Below are 21,292 nucleotides of genomic sequence, written 5' to 3' on the forward strand. Positions count from 1 at the left end.
TGCTTTGGTGTTTTGCCTACATGTATGTCTGTGGGTGTCAGATTTTGGAGTTACAAACAGTTGTGAGCTGCCGCATGGATGCTGGGAATTAAACCTAGGTCCTCTAGAGGAGCAGTCAGTCAGTGCTCCCAACCACTGAGCCAGCCCCAGGAGTCGAATTTTTGTTTTTGTTTTTTCGAGACAGGGTTTCTCTGTGTAGTCTTGACTATCCTCGACTTGCTTTGTAGACCAGGCTGGCCTCGAACTCACAGCGATCCGCCTGCCTCTGCCTCCAAAAGGTGCCTCCCAAAAGGTGTGCCACCGCCGCCCAGCTGAATTTTTACTCTATATTCTTCTAGCATGATATTTGTCCATTTATCTTTTTTAGTTACCAGGAAAAATGTACGACACCTATGTTTTGCTAAAACACCTATAACTCATAGTCAGCTGTTATTACAACAAAGTTCATGCAAATATTAGTAACTGGATTGTTTGTTTGGGACAGGTTGTGTCCCTGTGTTCCAGGCTAGCCCAGGCTTGCTGGAACTTGCTATGTAGCTGTTGTGATAACAGTCCTCCCAGCCAAGCAACTGCCATCTTGGGGAGTTCAACTGCACCCCTTGAAAAAGACTTTACCCTAGCTGGGCTTCTTGACTGTTTACACCTTCTCACAGAGGGATGAATGGGGGGGGGGGGTCACATATTTGTGACTCTGCCTTAGTTGCACACGGCCTGGGAAGAAGGTGGACAGAGGAGGCTCGTCCCTGCTGGCTGTTGTAGGGGAAGGAGCCCCTCTTATCTGTGCTCTAGGGAGAACCCCAAGAAACGCACCGGTTCCCTGGGGTGAGCTTCATCAGAATTGTGCCTTCATTTGCCTCCTGGGAAGTGTAGCAAACCTTTAGGAAACCTTAGCAAACGTATCAGGGATGAGTTTGAGCTTCTGATCTGGGATTATAGGTTTGTACCGTCATACCTGGGTTCTGGGGAGTAGAAACCAACACTTCAGGTATGACAAGCACTCTACCCAGGAAAATCCATCCCCAGCCCTGCCCCTACCTCTTGACTTGCTGCAGGAGAAACTCCTGCAAGGAGTACCAGAGTATCAGGGACCTAAGCACATTTCAGGATCTTACCAGTACTTTGTGAGCCCTTGTTAACACCCGCATCCCTTAATGTCAAAAATGAGATCACAGAACCAAGAGCAATTCCCAGTGCTGCCCTAGGTTTGAGGGTCTGATGGACCAGGCGCAAGCTGCAATTACTGAGCTGTTCCAGGGTTTCCTGGCAACCTCCTGGAAAGTTATAAAGGTATGATGAATGATAAATAGCACCACGCCACCACCATTCCTGCCCAAGCAACACATCCCCAGAATTCCTTGTGGTTGACTATATATGTACCTGGAGACCACAGGATGTGAAAACTTTCCAGTGAGTCACTTTTGAAGGCCTACTGATCTGAGTGGAATTTAAAATCTCTCCATAGATCCTTTTCTCAGGTTCCTATCCTTTCACTCAGCTCCCTCACATCCCCCGCCCCCAGTGTTTTAAGTTTCCTTTCTTTGTATTCCAGCAAGATCCCAGCCAGGGACATTTACCCTCACTCCATTGCAGAGTGTCCCAGGATCTTTGTGGTCACCTGTGAGGCGTGACTGGGGTGGCTCTGATTCTTCACGGGGAGCATCTGGAGCCAGACACACAATACTGAAGGATACTACTGTCTTCAAGGCACTGTGCTAATAAGCCCTGCCCTCCTCCTCCTCCTCCTCCCCCTCCTCCTCCCCCTCTTCCTCCTCCTCCTCCTCCTCCTCCTCCTCCTCCTCCTCCTCTTCCTCTTCTTCTTCTTCTTCTTGTTTTTCAAGACAGGGTTTCTCTGTGTCACCTTGGCTGTCCTGGACTCGCTTTGTAGACCAGGCTGGCCTTGAACTCACAGAGATCCACCTGCCTCTGCCTCCCTAGTGCTGGGATTAAAAGTGTTCGCCACCACACCCGACTTCATTTTTTTCTTCTTAAGATGGAGTCTTAGCTGGGTGCAGTGGCACATACCTAATCCTAGCACTGAGGAGGCAGCAAGATCATGGGCTCTGCTCACCCTGTGACCCTGTCTTTAAAAAAAAAAAAGGGTGGGGGTGGGGTGGAGGGGGAAGACTGAGTATGGTGGTACATGGCTTTGATCCCAGCAACTCAGCCTCAGTACTATGGAGGCAGAGACAGGCAGACTCTGATTTCGAGGCCAGCCTGATCTACGAAGTGAGTTCCAGGACAGCCAGGGATATGCAGAGAGAACTTGTTTCTCACACACACACACACACACACACACACACACACACACACACCAATAGCAAAGCCAGGTATGGTAGTGACCCCTTCAGTGCCAGCACTCAGTGTTTCATCAGGATTGATGAGGTAATATGAAAATAAAAAAGAGGGAGACCAACCTCACAGGGACACACTGTCCATCTGTGGGTGTGTTCCTTGCAGACTCAAGGTTGTAAATACCAGCAGAGGCCTCAGGAGATGCTGGCTTTCTTGTCAGGCAGCTGTACTGTCGGTATGCTGGTATGCTCCGTCCAGAGTGTTTCAGCTCACCCGAGGCTCTGTGTTCTGCTTCATTAACCCTTCACTCAGGAGGCAGAGGATCTCTGTGACTTTAAAGCCAGCATGAAACCAAAACAGGAGCCACCTAGACATACATTGTTATTAAGTCTCCATACCTCACAAGAATAAGTTTCTGTTTCCTAAGCCCGCAAACCTCATTTTCCACTACCCTGAACTTGTGACCCCTTGCTGTGCGCAGGCTTTCCTTGCTGACTCCTGAGCCTGACATACGTGATGGCCCTTTTGCCTTACGAGAATGTATCTTCCCAGATCCTTGGTGGCTCCTTCTGCATGATGTATTCTTGCACTTGTTTTTATTGTTTTATTGTCTCCTTTCTAACAGCTAATTATCCGGATATCACTGTCACACTTACCTACCCTGTAGGCAGCCTTGAGCCCTGAGTTCCAACACCCGCCCCCTTCTGTCCAGGTGGTAACAGCCAATTATCTCCACAGCTGTCTCTCTCTCTCTCTCTCTCTCTCTCTCTCTCTCTCTCTCTCTCTCTCTTTCTCTCTCTCTCTCTCTCTCTCTCCCTCCCTCCCTCCCTCCCTCCCTCCCTCTCTCTCTCTCTCTCTCCCCCCCCCTCTCTCTCAAGCGTGCGCGCGCGCGCTCTTTCTTTCTTTCTTTCTTTGTCTTTTGAGACAGGATTCTCTGTGTAGACGTGGCTGTCCTGCACCCACTCTGTAGACCAGGCTGACTTGGAATTCAGAGACCCACCTGCCTCTGCCTCTCAAGTGTAGGATTATGGGTGTGTACCACCACCCAACAGCGACATCTGTTTTCTACCAACCCTAACCCTTCCCAATAAAAGGGACCCCAAAGCCAGGGAGGGGCTGCTCTCTGAACCCTGACTTAGTGTGAGGCAGCCGGCAGGCCGGTCCTCTGTGCACCTCTGAGTAAAGGTTGCTTAGTCAGACAGTCGTGGAAATGGTTTTTTTCTCAGGTCTATCTACACAATGAATTCCAGGCAGCTAGGGCCACAGAGTGAGACCTTGTCTCAAGCAAAAGAAAGAGAAAGAAAGAATAATACAGAGAGGAAGAGACAAGACCTTGCTGTGTCTTCCAGACCAGACTCGAACTTGTGATTTCCCTTCTGAGAGCTTGGGTTGCAGGTGTGCATCACAGCACCAAGCTGAGAATTCTGCCCCTTTTGACATTAGAGACACCTGAATGGTTGGGCAGGTGTCGCTATGGTTGGCATATGTGTGGTGCTTTGGGCAGGGCTGTGCACTGCTACCCTGAAGAGCTATCTCGCTACCCCACAGAGCTTTCTCTGCATGCTCTACACAAGACCTGCTCCAAAGAAACACAAAGGCCCGGAGGAAGAGACCGCAGAGAGGCACGTGGAAAATGACGGCACACGCACAGGGCAAACCCTTGCCACTGTTTGCCCAGCTGGGGACTGGGTCCTTTATCAGTCATAGCACTGTGGCTTTGGATAGCCTCTGTTTTCCTTCTCTGAGGAATAAGGAAATAACAGGATGTCATATGCTGGCTCCGGGCTAAGCCCTGTCATTGCACATGCAGGTGTTCTCACTCTCCTGCGTTTACACAGGAACCGGCTAGACTAGGACGCTGACAGCTGGCGTGATGCTCGGCAATGAGGCAAGGAGAACTCTGTGTGCCTATGAGAAGGAAAAGAAAAGTGGGACAGTTGTGCCTCTGTGTGGTCCACGTCCTGACTGACCTGCTGTCTTGCTGTCTTGCTGGACACTCGGGATCTAGTGGGCATCTTTACAATACCTTTCCCTCCAACCTGGCTCCTCCAACCTATGTCACAGGAGAGGAAATATTGTGCGGTCGTAGTGATAAAGGCTCTCAGGTCCTAAGAATATCATTTTTCTTGGTACATTAGTGTAGCTGGTATTCACTATTTTGGGGGTTCCTTTTTCTCTCGTCTACCCTTCCCCACCCTTCTTAACCCCCCAACACTAGATAGGAGAAAAAAAAAAGAATAGAGGGAAAAGAGGCGCTGCTGTTGTTAAACTACTTCCTATTGGTTACGGGCATTGAGTTCCTTGGGGCAAGTTTGATCTTCGAGGTCAATAGATTAATTTCTCCTCATCTCTTTGTGCACGACTACTAGGCTGCTTGACAACCAACAGCAACAACCAGCCATATCCCTAGTGTGTACATACCCTCTGTTTGTTTTAGTTTAGTTTTGTTTTCTTTTTCCAGACAGGGTTTCTCTGTGCAGCCTTGGCTGTCCTGGACTCACTCTGTAGACCAGGCTGGCCTCGAACTCACAGCGATCCGCCTGCCTCTGCTTCCCAAGTGCTGGGATTACAGGCATGCGCAACCATGCCCGGCTGGGTGCTGGGATCTTACCTTAGCTCTTCCTGCTTGTGCAGCAAGTGCTGTCACCCACAAGCCATCTCTCCAGCCCCTGTGTCCAGGGCGTGTCACTGGAGTCTGCTCGACAGAAGTTTGTTTTTGTTTTTGTTTTTGTGGAGGTGAGGGAGCAGCAGGGAGCAGCAAGCAGCATGCATAGCTGTGTCTTCTTCTTCTTCTTCTTCTTCTTCTTCTTCTTCTTCTTCTTCTTCTTCTTCTTCTTCTTCTTTCTTCAAGACAGGGTTTCTCTGCAGAGCCTTGGTTGTCCTGGACTTGCTTTGTAGACCAGGCTGGTGTCGAACTCACAGAGATCCGCCTGCCTCTGCCTCCCGAGTGCTGGGATTAAAGGCGTGCACCACCACACCCAGCACATAGCTGTGTCTTAAGTGGAGTGGCTGTGGTCCTGCAGCAGCCTTGGGCAAACAATCAAATTCTCATTCTGAGATAAAAGATCAATGGAGGTTCCCAGCCTGTGGAAGTGGGCAGAGGAATGACAGCTGGCCAGGGGTGAGAGGCTTTGGTTTCACTGGAATCATTTTGTTTTGTTTCTAGACGTGTTTTGTCTGTCTAACTCCCTGCCTGGAGACAGCAGCTCAGATAGAGTTGGTGTGAGACCCTTTCTGGGATAACATGACTCAGATCCTTCCATCAAGAATAGAAAATTCCCCTTCCCTCAGGGCTCAGGCAGCTATGCGGAAGAGACAGAAAGATTTTTCCAGAGCCAGAAAGCAGGGAGGCCACCAAGGAAACAGTGTCTTCTAGACACAAAAGAACTGATGCCATGTGAGCTCAGAGCATGGTAGTGTGCCCAGGGCCTGCCTAGGGTCATGCCAGATGGGGTCCCAGTGCCGAGAGGGGAAGTGGACGAAAACTCCCACCCTTGGCCAAATTGACATCTGCTTACAAAGAAAAGATTTGTTTTCTCCAGTGGAGCCTCACTGGCTATATTAACCACAGTTAAGGGAGGCCTCATGGCCAGTAGTAGATGCCAACACAGTGGTACTTTTGTAGACTTTTTTTCTCATGTTCTTTTGTTCAGACATTAGTTGGTCCTACTGGCCTTTTGCTTGCATATTATCATTTCTGATTTTGTGTTTTTATGAATTTTTATGGGGTATACTTTGTTAGGTCTCAACCCCTGAACAAATGGTCAACCAAGGTACCTATTAACACATCAAAGTAGACACTGTCAGGGCCGGGCAATGGTGGCGCACGCCTTTAATCCCAGCACTTGAGAGGCAGGGGCAGGTGGATCTCCGTGAGTTTGAGGCCAGCCTGGACTACAGAGCGAGTTCCAGAACAGCCAGAGCTGTTACACAGAGAAACCCTGTCTCCAAAAACAAAAACAAAAAGCAGACACTGTCAGCCAGCCTTTCTCGGCCTTGCCAGCACCTCCTGTGCAGACATCCTGGTTGGCACACCCCAGCTTCTACCCTAAGTTGTCCAGGCCAAGCCTGGGTTTCTCTTCCCCAGCTCCCCTGGCTCCTGTGTGACCCAGTCATGTTGGCTATGCCTCCGGGCTCCCAGCTGCTCCCTCTGCCTCCCTCCCCTCCTCTCTTCTCTTCCTCCCTGCCTCACCCTGTCAGTCTCATAAGGCCCACTTCAGTCTGGTAGCCATGTTCATTCTGGACTCTTCCTGATATCTGTTTCCAAAAATGAGAGTAAGGAGTTCGGTGGGTAGGGAGGGATTCTGGGGGAAGGGAAACCTTGATTGGAGTACATTGTATGAAACCTTTTTTTTTTTTAAAGAGTAGAAAATTCCATTTCACATGTTTTTTATTTGAACTTAAAATTTATACTAATTCTTATGAAATTCACACTTAAGACCTTGTGTGGTGGTGTTTACACACTAGTAGTCATAACTGCTCAGGAGGCTGAGGCAGGAGGATTATTTCAACCTAGGACACTGAGTTCAACCTGAGTAGCATAAGGAAATCTAATCTTGTTTGTTTGTTTTTTGAGACAGGGTTTCTCAACTGTGTGTGGTGGTGCATTCCTTTAATCCTGGCACTCGGGAGGCAGAGGCAGGTAGCTCTCGGTGAGTTTGAGTCCAGCCTGGTCTACAAAGTGAGTCCAGGACAGCTAAGGCTACACAGAGAAGCCCTGTCTTGAAAAACCAAAAGAGAGAGAGAGAGAGAGAGAGAGAGAGAGAGAGAGAGAAAGAGAGAGAGATCTAGTCTTTTTGTTTGTTTGTTTGTTTGTTTGTTTTGAGACAGGGTTCCTCTGTGTAGCCTTGGCTGTCTTAGACTCACTTTGTAGACCAGGCTGGCCTCGAACTCACAGTGATCTGCCTGCCTCTGCCTCCCTGTGCGGGGTTTAAAGGCTTGTGCCACCATGCCCGGCAAGAGATCTAGTCTTAAAAGAAAAAAAGTTCTAAGCTTGGAGAGGCAGCATGTATAATCATAACACAGGGGAAACCAATATGGACTGAGAAAATTTAATATTTAATTCATACTTGAATTCATTTTGGCTGGGTGTGGTAATGCAGCCCCTTAATCCCAGCACTCAGGAGGTAGAGGCAGATTGATCTCCAAGTTCAACACCAGGCTGGTCTACAGATCCAGTTCTAAGCCAGCCACAGCTACAAAGTGAGACTCTACCTAAAACAAAAGGGGGGGGGGCACACAATACCTGTTTATCTCATTATGCCTTCCACATCAATATATTATTTTATTTAAAAGTTAAAAGTTCCATGTATTTATCGTGTGTATATGTATAGGCCTGTGAAGGGCGGTGTTTCTCTCCCATACTCATGGCTCCTGGGGACCGCTGAGCTCAGGTTGTCAGGCTTGGCAGTAAGTGTCTTACCCACTGAGCTCTCTTGCCACCCCACAATATATGATTTTCTTCTAGGTTCCTCTTTTTCCACTCTTCTTTTGCCATGGTGAGGGCACTGTTTGGGAAATCATGGGCAACTGTGGCTGATCCTTGCATTGTTCCCAGCTGTTCCAAGGGCCTTTCCAGGCATTATGTCACTGTTAGCCTCTCCTCAGCAGAAGAAGATAGGGCTCTCCTCTGTTAAAGGGGGAGACTGAAGCAAACAGCGAGGCAGAGTGACATGTCTGAAGTCACACAGGCGACACTGGATCTGAGCTGGCTTACTGAATGTATAGTCCCGGCATTTGGGGTGATGAGGCAGGAGAGCTGCCAGTTCAAGAGCTAATATGGGCTTCACAGAAGGACTCTGTCGGAAAGAAGGGCAGAGGGAGGTGGATCAGGCCCCCAGAGTGTTGAATCCAGGTTATTTGCAGTCTCCTCCGGCTGGCTAACCTCCATCTTGGATGAGGGGGAAGTCCCTGGGGACTCTGTTGAAGTACAGTGAGGGGACTTTCCATAGAAACGGAAGCCTTGGGTGGGACAAGATAGGACCTGCTGACTTAGCATGAAGTGGCCAGTGTTCTCTCCTCGCTCTTTTTTCAGTGTGTATGCTGCCACCAAGTCCTGAGTGTGAACCAGGTTAGAGTGTGTGTGTGTGTGTGTGTGTGTGTGTGTGTGTGTGTGTGTGTGTGAGAGAGAGAGAGTGTGTGTGTGTGTGTGTGTGTGTGTGTGTGTGTATGTGCAAGAGAGAGAGAGAGTGTGTGTGTGTATGTGTGTGTGTGAGAAAGAGAGTGTGTGTGTGTGAGAGAGAGTGTGTGTGAGAGAGAGAGAGTATGTGTGTGTGTATGTGTGTGTAAGAGAGAGAGAGAGAGAGTGTGTGTGTGTGTGTGTGTGTGTGTGAGAGAGAGAGAGAGAGTGTGTGTGTGTATGTGTGTGTGAGAGAGAGAGAGAGTGTGTGTGTGTGTGTGAGAAAGAGAGAGTGTATGTGTGTGTGTGTGTATGTGTGTGTGAGAGAGAGAGTGTGTGTGTGTGAGAGAGAGAGAGAGAGAGAGAGAGAGAGAGAGAGAGTGTGTGTGTGTATGTGTGTGTGTGAGAGAGAGAGAGTGTGTGTGTATGTGTGTGTGAGAGAGAGAGAGAGTGTGTGTGTATGTGTGTGTGAGAGAGAGAGAGTGTGTGTGTGTGTGTGTGTGTGTGAGAGAGAGAGAGAGTGTGTGTGTGTATGTGTGAGAGAGAGAGAGAGAGAGAGAGAGAGAGAGAGAGAGAGAGTGTGTGTGTATGTGTGTGTGAGAGAGAGAGAGAGTGTGTGTGTATGTGTGTGTGAGAGAGAGAGAGAGTGTGTGTGTATGTGTGTGTGAGAGAGAGAGAGTGTGTGTGTGTGTGTGTGTGTGTGTGAGAGAGAGAGAGTGTGTGTGTGTATGTGTGAGAGAGAGAGAGAGAGAGAGAGAGAGAGTGTGTGTGTGTGTGTGTGTGTGTGTGAGAGAGAGAGTGTGTGTGTGTGTGTGTGAGAGAGAGAGAGAGAGAGTATATGTGTGTGTGTATGTGTGTGTGTGTGTGAGAGAGAGAGAGAGTGTGTGTGTGTGTGTGTGTGTGTGTGTGTGTGTGTGTGGCCTGCAGTGTGTGGCTATGACCCAGGCCCAGGAGGGGCTTGTGGCAGAGGTTGAAGCAATAGGAAGTCACAGCCTATATGAGGCCCTCTGCTCTCCTTGGCCAACTTCCCAACGATTGTTTATGCCCAGATCCTGTCTGCTCCCTCCTCCACCCGAGGCTGGAGTTTTCCACGTGGAAAAACACAGCTGGTTGAGGGTGAGCCTTGTGAGGGAGGAGGAAGGGGGAGGGTGTTCCTCTCGGCTAAGGGCTGGTGTCTATGGCCCCAGTTCTGGGAAAAGGCTCGATTGCATCAGACAGGGCTCGGAGGGCGGGAGGCAGCCTGTGGTCTGCGGAGGAGGCAGCCTTATAAGTAGGGGTGAGGTAACTGGGAGAGGACAGCCGGTCAGCAGCCGCCACACAGGCGAGACTTTGGAGAAAGCAGAGCAGGCATAATGGCCACCCTGCCACCAACAGCCAGCCCCTCCCAGCATCCTCTTAACCCAGAGGATGAAGACGGCATCCTGGATGAATATGACCAGTACAGCCTGGCCCATCCTTGCGTCGGTAAGGCCTGCTTTGCAGCTACTTGGATTTGGACTTCCTCCCTCAGTTTACCTTTCTTAGCTAATCTGTGCCCCAATCTAAAGTAATTCCCTCCTAGCCTTATCTCCTCAGCTCATCTTCCTCAGCCCTGAGGCCTCACATCTGAGCCTTTCTCTCTCTCTCTCTCTTTCTATGCATGAATAAACAGCAGGGGCAAAATGCTTCCAAGGTACACCGGGGACCACTGTCCTCTGGCCGTTCTGCCCTTCCCACCCTATGATCGGGGCCATTTGCTTGCCCTCTGACCTCACACCTCTCCTCTTCTCCTGTCCCCTCTACCTCCTGCTCCACCAGTCGGGGGAGGCCGGAAAGGTCGCACCAAGAGAGAAGCTGCTGCCAATACCAACCGCCCTAGCCCTGGTGGGCATGAGAGAAAGCTGCTGACCAAGTTCCAGAACTCTGAAAGGAAAAAGGCCTGGCGCTGAGACAGAGCTGGAGGTGAGGACTCGACCCAGAGAGCCAGTAAGGGTAGCTCCGCTCAGGGTGACGCGCGAGTGTGCAATGAACTGAATGGGGAGTGGGGAACCAAAAGTTGATCCCAGCTGGTTAGATGGCTCAGCAGGTACAGGCACTTGCACCCAAGCATGACAACCGTGCTCGGTATCTGTGCTTGTCTTCTTGAGGGGACCCTGCTGGTACCCAGGCTGGGAGAATATAAGAATGAAAGCCCCCCGGGCAGATTGAGTCCCATCAACTTGGATCAGATTTCAGGGAGTGTGATGCCAGGCAGTTCATTGGCAGCATATTTAAAACAGTATAATTTGGGAAGAGGTTTCCAGGCAACAACCAGTCCAATTCCAGGTGCACAATGAAGCCTAAGGTGTGACTACATAGACTCTTTTACAAAGTACCTGTGGCCATGAGAGTGTGTAGCCGAAGGGCCTAGAATCTGGTGTTGGCTCTGAGCACACACAGAGGTCAGTAGACTGTGAAGTACAGGTGAGGTCTCCCCTAAGCACGGGTAGTGGTGTAGGGAGGGAAGAGTCTGGGCCAATCACTCAGGTCTGCCTCCGCAGCATGAGGTGGGTCTACCTCCACACACAGCAAAAAGGTCACCGGGTCACTAACAGAACCCACTCCCGGCCTTCTGGATGGAATGCGGGTGTCCCTGCGTGACTAACACTCCTGGCTCTCTTAGTGATTCTCTGTGAGTTCTAGAACCTCTGTGCCCCCCGCTCCAGCATCCTCTGACCTCCACACCCTCACAGTGGCACATGCACACACATTAACTTATCAGTACGTGAAAAAAATAGTGTTGTCTACATCCACACGTAGAGTAAAATGAGATCCGTATTTGACTGAGTTCTCTGGAGACCCGAGCCAAAAAAAAAAAGATTCCCGAGTCAAGTACTTCTGTAAAGTTATAGAGAAAAGTGAGTAGGAAAGCCAGACTTCAAACCCAGGTCTCTGTCCCTTTCACCACCCGTTTTTCCTCTTCCACAGATGAGGCCAGACCACAGACAATACACCCAGCAATGGATACAGGACACCACACTCAGCAATGGCAACAGGACACCACACCGAACAATGGATCCAGGACCTCGGAGAAATTAGGAGCTGTGAGCAGGGTCTAGGCCTGCTTGACCCTCTCCCCACTAAGTGAGGTTCTGGAGAGGGAGCACCAAATAAGCCCTTCCAGACCCAGCGAGAGGGCAAGACAGGAGCAAGAAAGAGGCCCAGATGGCCAGAGCTAGGACAGCATCCCCAAGAAAGAACTGTGGGGGAGACCAGATGCCCCTGGGTGGCAGTGACAATAAACAGTACAGCAGCAACAGCTTCTCTGTGTGTTTTGTGCTGTCTTTGTCTGTTGTGTTTGGATGTGTTGTGTCTGGCTGTGTCCGTGATGTGTCTGTCTCGGGAAAATGTATCTGGAACGGGAGCATCCTTGCTCTGGAGGAGTTGGGGCTGAGAGCCGTTCTCTGGTATGGTTGCCCTTTTGTAATGCTGTTAGGTGCCTCTTTCTATGGTCTCTTCTGGGGAAATTGCTTTGTTTCTTTGCAATGCTGCCCTACAGAATGTGGCCGGCCCCTGCGCACTGTTCAGCATGATGAAGTCATATTTATATAGAACTGCTTTTGAAGAAAATGTTACTATTAATACCGTTTGCAAAATGAAAAAAACAACCTGAAATTTAAAGCATGAGGAAGGTTCTTGTTTTTTTGGGGTTTTTGTTGTTGTTGTTTGTTTTTTGTTTTTTAAGTGACTGAGGGCTCAACTCCAAGCATGGAATAACAGGCTGGCTTCCAGGACAGGGTGCCCCATCATCTGGGGAGAAGGTTCTCCTTAAACATGGGAGAGGGGGTTCCTCAGGACCAGAATTCCAGGAAGGTTTGGAGCAAATGAGAGGACGATTGGAACCCAGGGTATAGTTGACTGAGGGCTGAGTTTGGGCTGCTGTAATGACACTCAGTCAAAATAAGGTCAGAAGTTCTTTCTCTCACACATACCAGCTCCATGAGTAAATAGTCCTAAGTTACAATTCCACTCTATCAAGGCTGGTCTCGAACTCCTGGATTCAAGTGGTCCTGAGGCTGCCGTTCTTCTAGGCATATGCTGCTACTCCCACTTTATCTATTCTTTTATAAGGAGACCATTTGAGAGTCAAACATAGAGTGCCCACTGATAGCTTTAGTCACACGCTACCCCCAACTTGAAGAGAGGCTGGGGAATGCCATGCTTGGCTGCTCAGTCACGTGCTAGCCCAAGTTTAGGTTTTTATTAGAGGAAGGAGAGGCAGGAGAATACTGGAAGAAATGAACAAGAAACATTAGTCACACTCAGACCCAGCCAAAGTGGGGGGAAAGGGCCTGGGTGAGCCTTTGCCCCCTTCTTCACATAAACCAAACTTGTGGAGCTTGCAGCCCATTGCGGTGAGATGGGGCCAGGGGCTGGGGTACCTTACTGACTCTGACATCACAGCAGGCTGTGACCCAGCTGGAATTCTCAGGGACCATATCCAGCCACCTTCTGTGCAGCTGGGGACATTAAAAAACTTCAGGCCTGGCTGGGGATGGTGGCACACATCTTTATTCACAGCGTTGAGAAGAGAGGGGCAGACAGAGCTTTATGAGTTCCAGGCCAGCCAGGGCTCCATAGTGACCCTGTCACAAAAACAAACAAGCAAACAAACAAACAAACAAAAAACAACAACAAAACAAGCCAGGCCTGGTGGTGCAGGCCTTTAATTCCAGCTCTCAGGAGGCAGAGGCAGGAGGATCGCTGTGAGTTCGAGGACAGCCTGGTCTACAAAGCGACTCCAGGACAGCCAAGGCTACACAGAGAGACCCTGTCTTCAAAAAAAAAAAAAAAAGCCTCTGGATCTGGTTTCTTTAGTGCCATAAGGGACAGGACTGGCTTCTGCAAAGGGTGTCTTACTAACACCTCAGGGCAACTGCGTCCTGTGGGCTGAAACCTGACTCCAGCCAACCACTTGTTCTGAAAGCAGCTTCTGTTTTTCTAGTCCTTTCTGTCCCGGATGCCTGTGATGCCTCCCAGCTTTCGAGGCTGAGTCAAAAGTCCCTGACTTCAGCATTTCCTTGATGTGCCCTCTCCTGCCTTCTGTTGAGCTCTGCTTGGGGACGCCATGCCAGCCTAACAGGCTCACAGATGTTTTGCCACCTAGTTATTTCCTGTCCCCTACAGTGCCTCTGTCGTGAAAATTGTCTGTTGTTGATGTGGGGGTGATGGAGTGGTTTTGCTTTTTTTTTTTTTTAAGATAGAATTCACTATGTAGCATTGGCACACACCTTTAATTCCAGCACTTGGGAGGCAGAGGCAGGCAGAGCTCTGTGAGTTCGAGGCCAGCCTGGTCTACAGAGAGAGTTCCAGGACAGCTGGAGCTGTTACACAGAGAAACCCTTGAAAAGCCAACAACAACAACAACAACAAAAATGTATGTCTAAATCATTGTTTTGACATTTGCTAGTTGCCTGTTATTTTACCCGGACAGGACAAAGCATGGGCTTTGTAAAGAGGGACAATGGTGCCACTGTCAGCTCTAGAATCCAGAGCACAGTTGGTAGCAGCACTTCTGGGCAGCGTGCTTGCAGCAGCACACATGGGTGTCGGCTTCAGAAAACCATAGCGACAACTCCCAAGTTTCAGGCTGCTGCCCTAGCATAGATTTTAAGTTTGTCTGTAGGGTTTGTTTTCTGGGGGACGTCAAACGCAGGGCTACGTGCTGAGAAGGCTGTCTGCCATTGGCCACTTGCACCTGCCCTGAGACGGGAACTGCCTCATTTAATCCTTATGTTACCCAGTGGGACATACTACTAGTGCTCCTAGCTTTCCAAACAGAAATCTAAGGTTGGGAAAACTGAAACTTTTGATTTGCAAGTACACACTATCATATGTATATATATACACACACACATACATACATACATACATACATATGTATATGTGTGTGTATGTGTGTGTGTATATATATATATATATATGATCCTATGTATAGGAAGTTATATTGTGCTTCATATTTCACATAGGGTCAGGCAGCCTCAACCAGTGAGGAGGACATGAGACTGTGAGCTCAGGTCAGTCCAATCTCCTGCCCCGATCTTTCCTCCTTTCATGGTATGCCTAAGAAACACAGGGTCCTGGCAACAAGAGGCCCTAGACTGTAGATTTTCGAAGGATGGGTTTCTATACCCATCAAACGGTGAGTGCGGCCTCCCTCCTGCCAGGGAGAAAACGAAGCCAGGGACACCCTGTTTGCCCAGCCTTCGTGGTCAGTCTTCAGCAGCTGCTTCTTAGGAGATGCACACACCACTGATTACTCCTGGCTCCACCTCTGAGTGGCGGGCGGCCCTTTGCCCCACGGGTCTCTGGCCCAGCCTGGGCCTGGGAGGCCTTTCCAGGCTGTTCCAGGAACTGTTGAAACAATTCTTAGAGCCTCAGATCAGGAAGGACCCCAAGCAGAATGCCCCTCTTTTCCACCCACTTTTCTACCCCCTTTTCATCTAGTGGCATAGAATGTCTAATTCTCTCAGTTTCGGGGATTCCTTCTTAGAACCAGAGAAATCATTGACCTCTTTCCCTTCAGGGCCTTCCAGAAACTTCTCTGAGATTTCCATAACTGAAAGGATTCCCAGCCTCTTGCAGAGAATTGAGTAACTTACTATTTTTCCCCCATCTGTTTTTTTTTTTAAATAACCAGTCCTTTCTCAAAAGCCAGCTTTATATGTGTGTGTGTCTTTATATGTTTATGTATATATGTGCATACATTCATATAGACATATATATTTAAACTTCAGGATAACTCAAAGTTAATTTTCAACTAGCACTCCTTAAAGATAATGCTAGTGATAGTCATAGCAACCGCTATGGTGGGTGCCTCGGGGCTTCCCCAGCGTCATCTCACACAGCGTTCCTTCCAGTTCGGCCCCACAGGGCACTCGTGCTATAGTGTATTTATTTAGCATTGAAAAATCACCCCTTTACCTTTTTTACTCAAGTGCGTTTAAAAGGGAAACTGCACAACCACCTAAACAGGAACGGCAGGGAAGCACCACGTGCGTAAGGTAACTGGCAGTGGTGCTGCTTACAATTGTGACCCCAGCTCTCAGGGGGCTGAGGCAGGGGGATTGCAGTCCCAAAACAAACAAAGAATAAAACTTAGATATAAAATTCACATCTTAGCTGAGTGTGGTGGCACACACCTTTAAACCCAGCACTACTCGGGAGGCAGAGGCAGGCGGATCTCTCAGTTCAAGGCCAGCCTGGTCTACAAATTGAGTCCAGGACAGCCAGGGCTACAGAGAGAAACACTGTCTTGGGGGGGAAAAAAAACCACAAAATTAATTAATTAATTAACTTCTTTTAAAAGTTCACCTAAGCCAGACAGAATGGCTGATGACTTTAATCCCAGCATTTAGGAGGCAGAGGCAGTGGGATTTCTGTGAGTTAAAAGCCAGCCTGGTCGGGGCTGGAGAGATGATTCAGAGGTTAAGAGCACTGCCTGCTCTTCCAGAGGTCCTGAGTTCAATTCCCAGCAGCCACATGGTGGCTCACAACCATTTATAATGTGATCTGATGCCCTCTTCTGGCCTGCAGGTGTACACCCAGGCAGAGCACTGTATACATAATAATAAATAAATAAATCTTTAAAAAAAAAAAAAGCCAGCCTGGTCTATATGGAGAGTTTCAGGCCAGCCAGGACTACATAGTGAGACCCTGTCTTGAAGAAAAAACAAAAACAAAAACAAAAACAAAACACACCAAAAAACCAAAAGAGAAAAAAAGCCAACAACAAAAAGCTTATATGCATTCCTACAATGACCATGAGTCACAATTGTGCACACCAGGGAACACATGTATGACATGGTGACAGAAAGAGAAAAAGTATAGTTGGTGTTGTCCATGGGTGGATGGCCTCCAATTTACAACAGTTCAATGTATTTGTTTTATTATTTTGAGGCAAGTTCTCACCAGATGGCCCTAGCTGGCATCCTCCTGCCTGTGGCTCGTGAATGCTGGGATTAAAGACTTGTCTGGAGCTGGGCGTGGTGGCCCACACCTTTAATCCCAGCATTCAGGAGGCAGGGGCCGGCAGATCAATGTTCGAGGCCAGCCTCAGTTTAATTTTTCATCCACATTACACTGGTGCAAAAGGCATTCAGATTCAACAGAAAGCACACTGTGTTTTGCTTCGAGACAGTTTCTTGTCACCCTGAGAGAGTTTCTTGTCACCCCGGCTGTGAGCTTGATATTTAGTTGTAAATGGCCTTGAACTTCTTGAATTATTAATGTTGTGGGGAGGCCCAGGTGCCACAGTGTATGAGGTCAGAGGGCAAGCTTGTCAATTCTCTTGTTCTACCTTAACTAGGGTTGTTCTGGGGATCAACTAGGGTTGCCAAGATTGCCTGGCAAGCGCCTTTTATCCACTGAGCCATCTTGCCGTGGCCAAACCTTTGGGCTTCTGATTTTCTTGCTTCCACCTTTTGAGAGTTGGCATTACAAGCAAATACCACTAGTCCAATATGAGGGCAAACACCTTTAATCTCAGCAGAGGCAAGTGGGTCTCTGTGAGTTCAAGGCCAGCCTAATCTACAGAGCGAGCTCTAGGACAGCCAGGGTTATGTATAGAGACCCTGTCTCCCCACGCCACCCAAAAGAGGCAGACCACTGCTCTGCATTTTATTTGTTTTGTTTTGTTTTGTTTTTTTAGTTTTTCGAGACAGGGTTTCTCTGTGTAGCCTTGGCTGTCCTGGAGTCACTTTGTAGACCAGGCTGTCCTTGAACTCACAGCGATCCGCCTGCCTCTGCCTCCTGAGTGCTGGGATTAAAGGCGTGCGCCACCACCGCCCGGCCTGCATTTTATTAAGTGATGAGATCAAACCCAGGGCTTCATGCATGCTCTGCAAGCACTCTACCACCTGAGGCACATGCCCGATTCAGCATTTTAACTTTTTTAATATGACATTTATTTAGAGAGAGAGAGAGAGAGAGAGAGAGAGAGAGAGAGAGAGAGAGAGTGTGTAGGGATATGTGTACCATAGTACATGGTACAAGTGTAGAAGTCAGAGGACAATTTGCAGAAGTCAGCTCTTGACTTCTCTTATGTGGGCCCTGGGAATTGAACTCTGATCATCAGGCTTGAAGGCAAGCACCTTTACCTGATGAGCCATTTTGCTGCCTCTCCTCATTTTTGGGGGGGTGGGGTGGGGGTGTAGTCCTGGCTGTCTTAGACTCACTTTATAGAGCAGGCTGTCCTTGAACTCACAGAGATCCGCCTGCCTCTGCCTCCCAAGTGTTAGGATTAATGGTGGGTGCCACCACCGCCCGGCTGCCTCTCCCCATTTTTAAAATTACATTTGTTTATTTACTTATTTTCTGCCTGGGGAGGTTACACATGCTACAATGTGCATGTGCAAGTCTGAGGACAACTTGTGGGAGTTGGGGGTTGATTCAGTCCATCTTCTCCAACTTGGTAGCAAGTGCCTTTCCTGGGAGCTGTCTCACTGGACTTATTTATTAAATATTTTTAAATATTTGTTTTATTATCATATGTATGAGTGTTTTGCCTACATGTATGTCTGGGCACCTTGTGTGTGCTGTGTCCGCCAAGGCCAGAAGAGTGCATTGGATCGCCGGGAACTGAGATACAGATGCTTGTGAGCTAAATGTTCTAAACCACTGAGCCATCTCTCCAGCTCTTTAAAAAATATTAATACATTCATTTTTTTTAATGGTCAGATAGAAAGTCCTAGTTTGTTTCTGTTGCTGTGAACACTATGACCAACACAGGGCAGATTTATTTTGTCTTTACATTTGCAGGTCACAGTCCATCACTGAGGGAAGTCACCACAGGAACTCAAGCAGGAAAGCCAGAAATCATGGAGGAGCACCGCTAACTTCTTGCTCCCTCTGGTCCCACCCAGCAGCTTTCTTTCTTTCTTTCTTTCTTTTCTTCTTCTTCTTCTTCTTTTTTTTTGTTTGTTTAATTTTATTTTTAAACTTTGAGTAGGCAGATATGGCAGTGCACATGAGTGCAGGTGCTGGGCTTGGATCCCCCTGGATCTGTAGTTAAAGGCCACCACCAGCTGCCTGATGTGGGTGCTGGAAGTCACATGGGAGCCACCTGCAGTAGCATGTGCTCTCAGCCTCTGAACACAGTCCCTCAGTCCCCCAGCCAGCTTAGACAGCCAGGACTCGCCCGCCTAGGGATACAGTGACGTCATCTGGCCCTCCTATATCAGTGAGCAACGGAGGAAATGACACACAGACACGTCCACAGGCCAGTCTGATCTAGGCAGTTCCTCACTTGAGACTCACTCCTCCCTCATGACTCTAGCTTGTGTGCACAAGGTTTTACAGTGTAGCCCAGGCTGGCCAGGAATCCAAGCTCCCAAGTGCTCGTGTTACTGGTGTGTGACATCATCCACTGCATCTGCACCCCTTAGGAGAAGTGTTGGGTGCCCCTGCTGGTACCCACTGCTCTTCTCTATGTTGCCAGACAGTTCTGACACCAGATCCACGCCAATAGAGTCTATACTTCTCTGTGGACACCTACAGTGGGCCCTGTGACCTAACCTGATATCCACGATGTGAACTTAATGCAGACTCCACAGGACCTTGCGCACTTCTGACCCACTGAGCCAGGTCAGGGAGGACCACACAAGAGGACACAAAGGCACATCAGCTCTGGGCCCTGTGCAGTGAAAGTGTGACGTGTGATCTGCCTTCACCCTGCACTCTCCAACAGAAGCCATTAGACTAGGCTATCAGGGCAGAAGGCTTGCAGAGTAGGGGCGCCCAAGCTAAAATTAAACTTAGAGATGGCTATTCAAATGACAAAGGCGGAGGAGAATTGTTATTAAGGAAAAACTTTGTCCCATAAAATGCCCTTCGTAAACACCGGAGATCAACTCAGATTTCGGACAATCCACCAGAGCAAACCCCACAAAGCCTTTGTGTGTGTGTGTGTGTGTGTGTGTGTGTGTGTGTGTGTGTGTGTGTGTTGTGCTGAGAACTGAACCCACGGCCTTGGCACATGCTATGTAGCTCACACCACTGAGCTATACTCTCAACCCTTGTTTCCTCTTTTTTTTTTTTTTAAGATTTATTTATTATTATGTATATAGTACTGTCTGCATATGCACCCGCAGGTCAGAAGAGGGCATCAGATCACATTCTAGATGGTTGTGAGCCACCATGTGGTTGCTGGGACTTGAACTGAGGACCTCCGGAAGAGCAGTCAGTTCTCTTAACCTCTGAGCCATCTCTCCAGCCCGCCCCCCTTGCTTCCTCTTAATTCACTTAAAGGCCATTCATTTTGGAGGTCACACGGCTAGGCAATACATTACTGACTCCCTTTAGCGTTGACATCTCTGACCTGTGGGCTGTGAGAGCTGAAGACACTTGAAGACTGCTTTTGCTGGTAGCATTGGGATCACTTGAGGCTATGGATGGACCACGATTCTCCTTTCATATTGTTTCTGTCCCTTCTGCTGCCTCGCACTTTGAACAAAATCCTACTCTGCTCTGAAGCTGATGGGAGAAATGTTTAGTCCAAGACTAAAGAGAACTTGGGCTACTTCCGCTTGACTCATGTCTTCTTCCCTACCCTTGGGCTTTCTCAGCATGTGCAGTCCCTCCTCAGCCTTACCCTGAGGCTGAGACCAACCCTGCGGACAATGCATGTATAGAGAGGATGATGACATCAAGCCAGGTATGGTGGCCTGTCCACTCAGCCCTGGGATGGTAGAGACCTCAGAACCTAGACCATGAAGCCAGTCTTGGCTTTATAGTAAAGTCGCTATCCTGAGCTGTATGAGCTCGGCGAGGGGCCGGAGCTAATGCTGTGCATGGTGGTACATGCCTGTAATCTCAACGCTTAGGGGCAGAAACACTTAAGGCAAGCCAGGACCACACAGGGAAACTCTGTCAAAAGAATCAAAGACAGGAGCTGAGATGTACATCAGTGGGTAGCGCGTCTACCTGGTATGCCCAATGTCCTGTGCTGTGCTTCCAGCATCCCCTAAACCAGAGATGGAGACGAGAGCATCAGAAGGTCAGGGTCATCTAGCTACACAGTGAGTTCAAGGCCAGCCTGGAACACATGAAAGCCTGTCTCGAAATAGTATTAATAGGGGCTGGAGAGATGGCTCAGTGGTTAAGAGCGCCGCCTGCTCTTCCAGAGGTCCTGAGTTCAATTCCCAGCAACCACAGGGTGGCTCACAACCATCTATAATGTGATCTAACACCCTCTTCTGCAGATAAAGCACTCATATGCAATAAATAAAATAAATAAATCTTTGAAAAAATAGTATTAATAAAAGGTGACAATGGAAGGAGCTCGGTTTCTGGGGTTGAGCTAACTGCCACTAGCCTGCTTCAGGTCAGAGTGACTGTACAAAGGGAGGAGAAATGCCTTTACTTCCAATTGGTGCCCCTGACCAGTGGACAGCTGCTCGCCTCTTTGGTCTACACCAGCGTCCTTTTGCTCCAGAGCTGAAGTCCCTTCAGGGGGCCTTGTCACCTTGTATGTAATACATGGCACGCCCTCGTTTTTTTAGTCCCCATGTCATCAGAGCCTGCTTCCTGGTAGCAACACCGGCTACACAGCCAGGCTTCCTAGAACCTTCTCCTTGGGCTCAATCATTGGCCAAAAGGGTCCACAAAACTCAAGGACACACCTGCTTCCGGGGGGGTGGTTTAGACAGAGGGCACCACTCAGAAACAGCCAGAGCACGGGAGAGGGGATGAGGAGGTGAGGTCCCTCTTGCACGCCATCTTCCTGGGCTCTCTGTGTCCTCATCAGATCAGCTTATTTGCCTTTGAAGATTAACTCCACTTCTGGGCCCTCTCCCTGAGGGCTCGGGGGAGGTGAGAGCTAAAAGTTCAACCCTCTAGTTCAGGGTGGGTTCCTCTGGTGGCCAG

The 21,292-nt window shown here is 48.9% G+C and overlaps 1 protein-coding gene across 1 annotated transcript; it reads left to right on the forward strand.

The window, feature by feature from the left end:
• The first annotated feature begins 9,569 nt into the window (after positions 1-9,569).
• On the forward strand, positions 9,570-11,687 carry NUPR1 (nuclear protein 1, transcriptional regulator). Its single transcript, XM_084773564.1, has 3 exons — positions 9,570-9,874; positions 10,208-10,351; positions 11,357-11,687. The coding sequence occupies exons 1-2, from the start codon at positions 9,763-9,765 to the stop codon at positions 10,336-10,338; spliced, it is 243 nt and encodes an 80-aa protein (XP_084629690.1). The 5' UTR covers positions 9,570-9,762; the 3' UTR covers positions 10,339-10,351; positions 11,357-11,687.
• Positions 11,688-21,292: the final 9,605 nt, after the last annotated feature.

The sequence above is a fragment of the Acomys minous genome (assembly GCF_964271855.1).
Source record: "Acomys minous genome assembly, chromosome: 2".
NCBI lineage: Eukaryota > Metazoa > Chordata > Mammalia > Rodentia > Muridae > Acomys > Acomys minous.

What these genes read in the sequence shown, in the direction of transcription:
- NUPR1 (XM_084773564.1), top strand. Translation starts at nt 9,763, where the DNA reads ATGGCCACCCTGCCACCAACAGCCAGCCCCTCCCAGCATCCTCTTAAC. An exon ending in CCTGGCCCATCCTTGCGTCG is followed by an intron (nt 9,875 to 10,207) that starts GTAAGGCCTGCT and finishes CTGCTCCACCAG; the next exon opens with TCGGGGGAGGCCGGAAAGGT.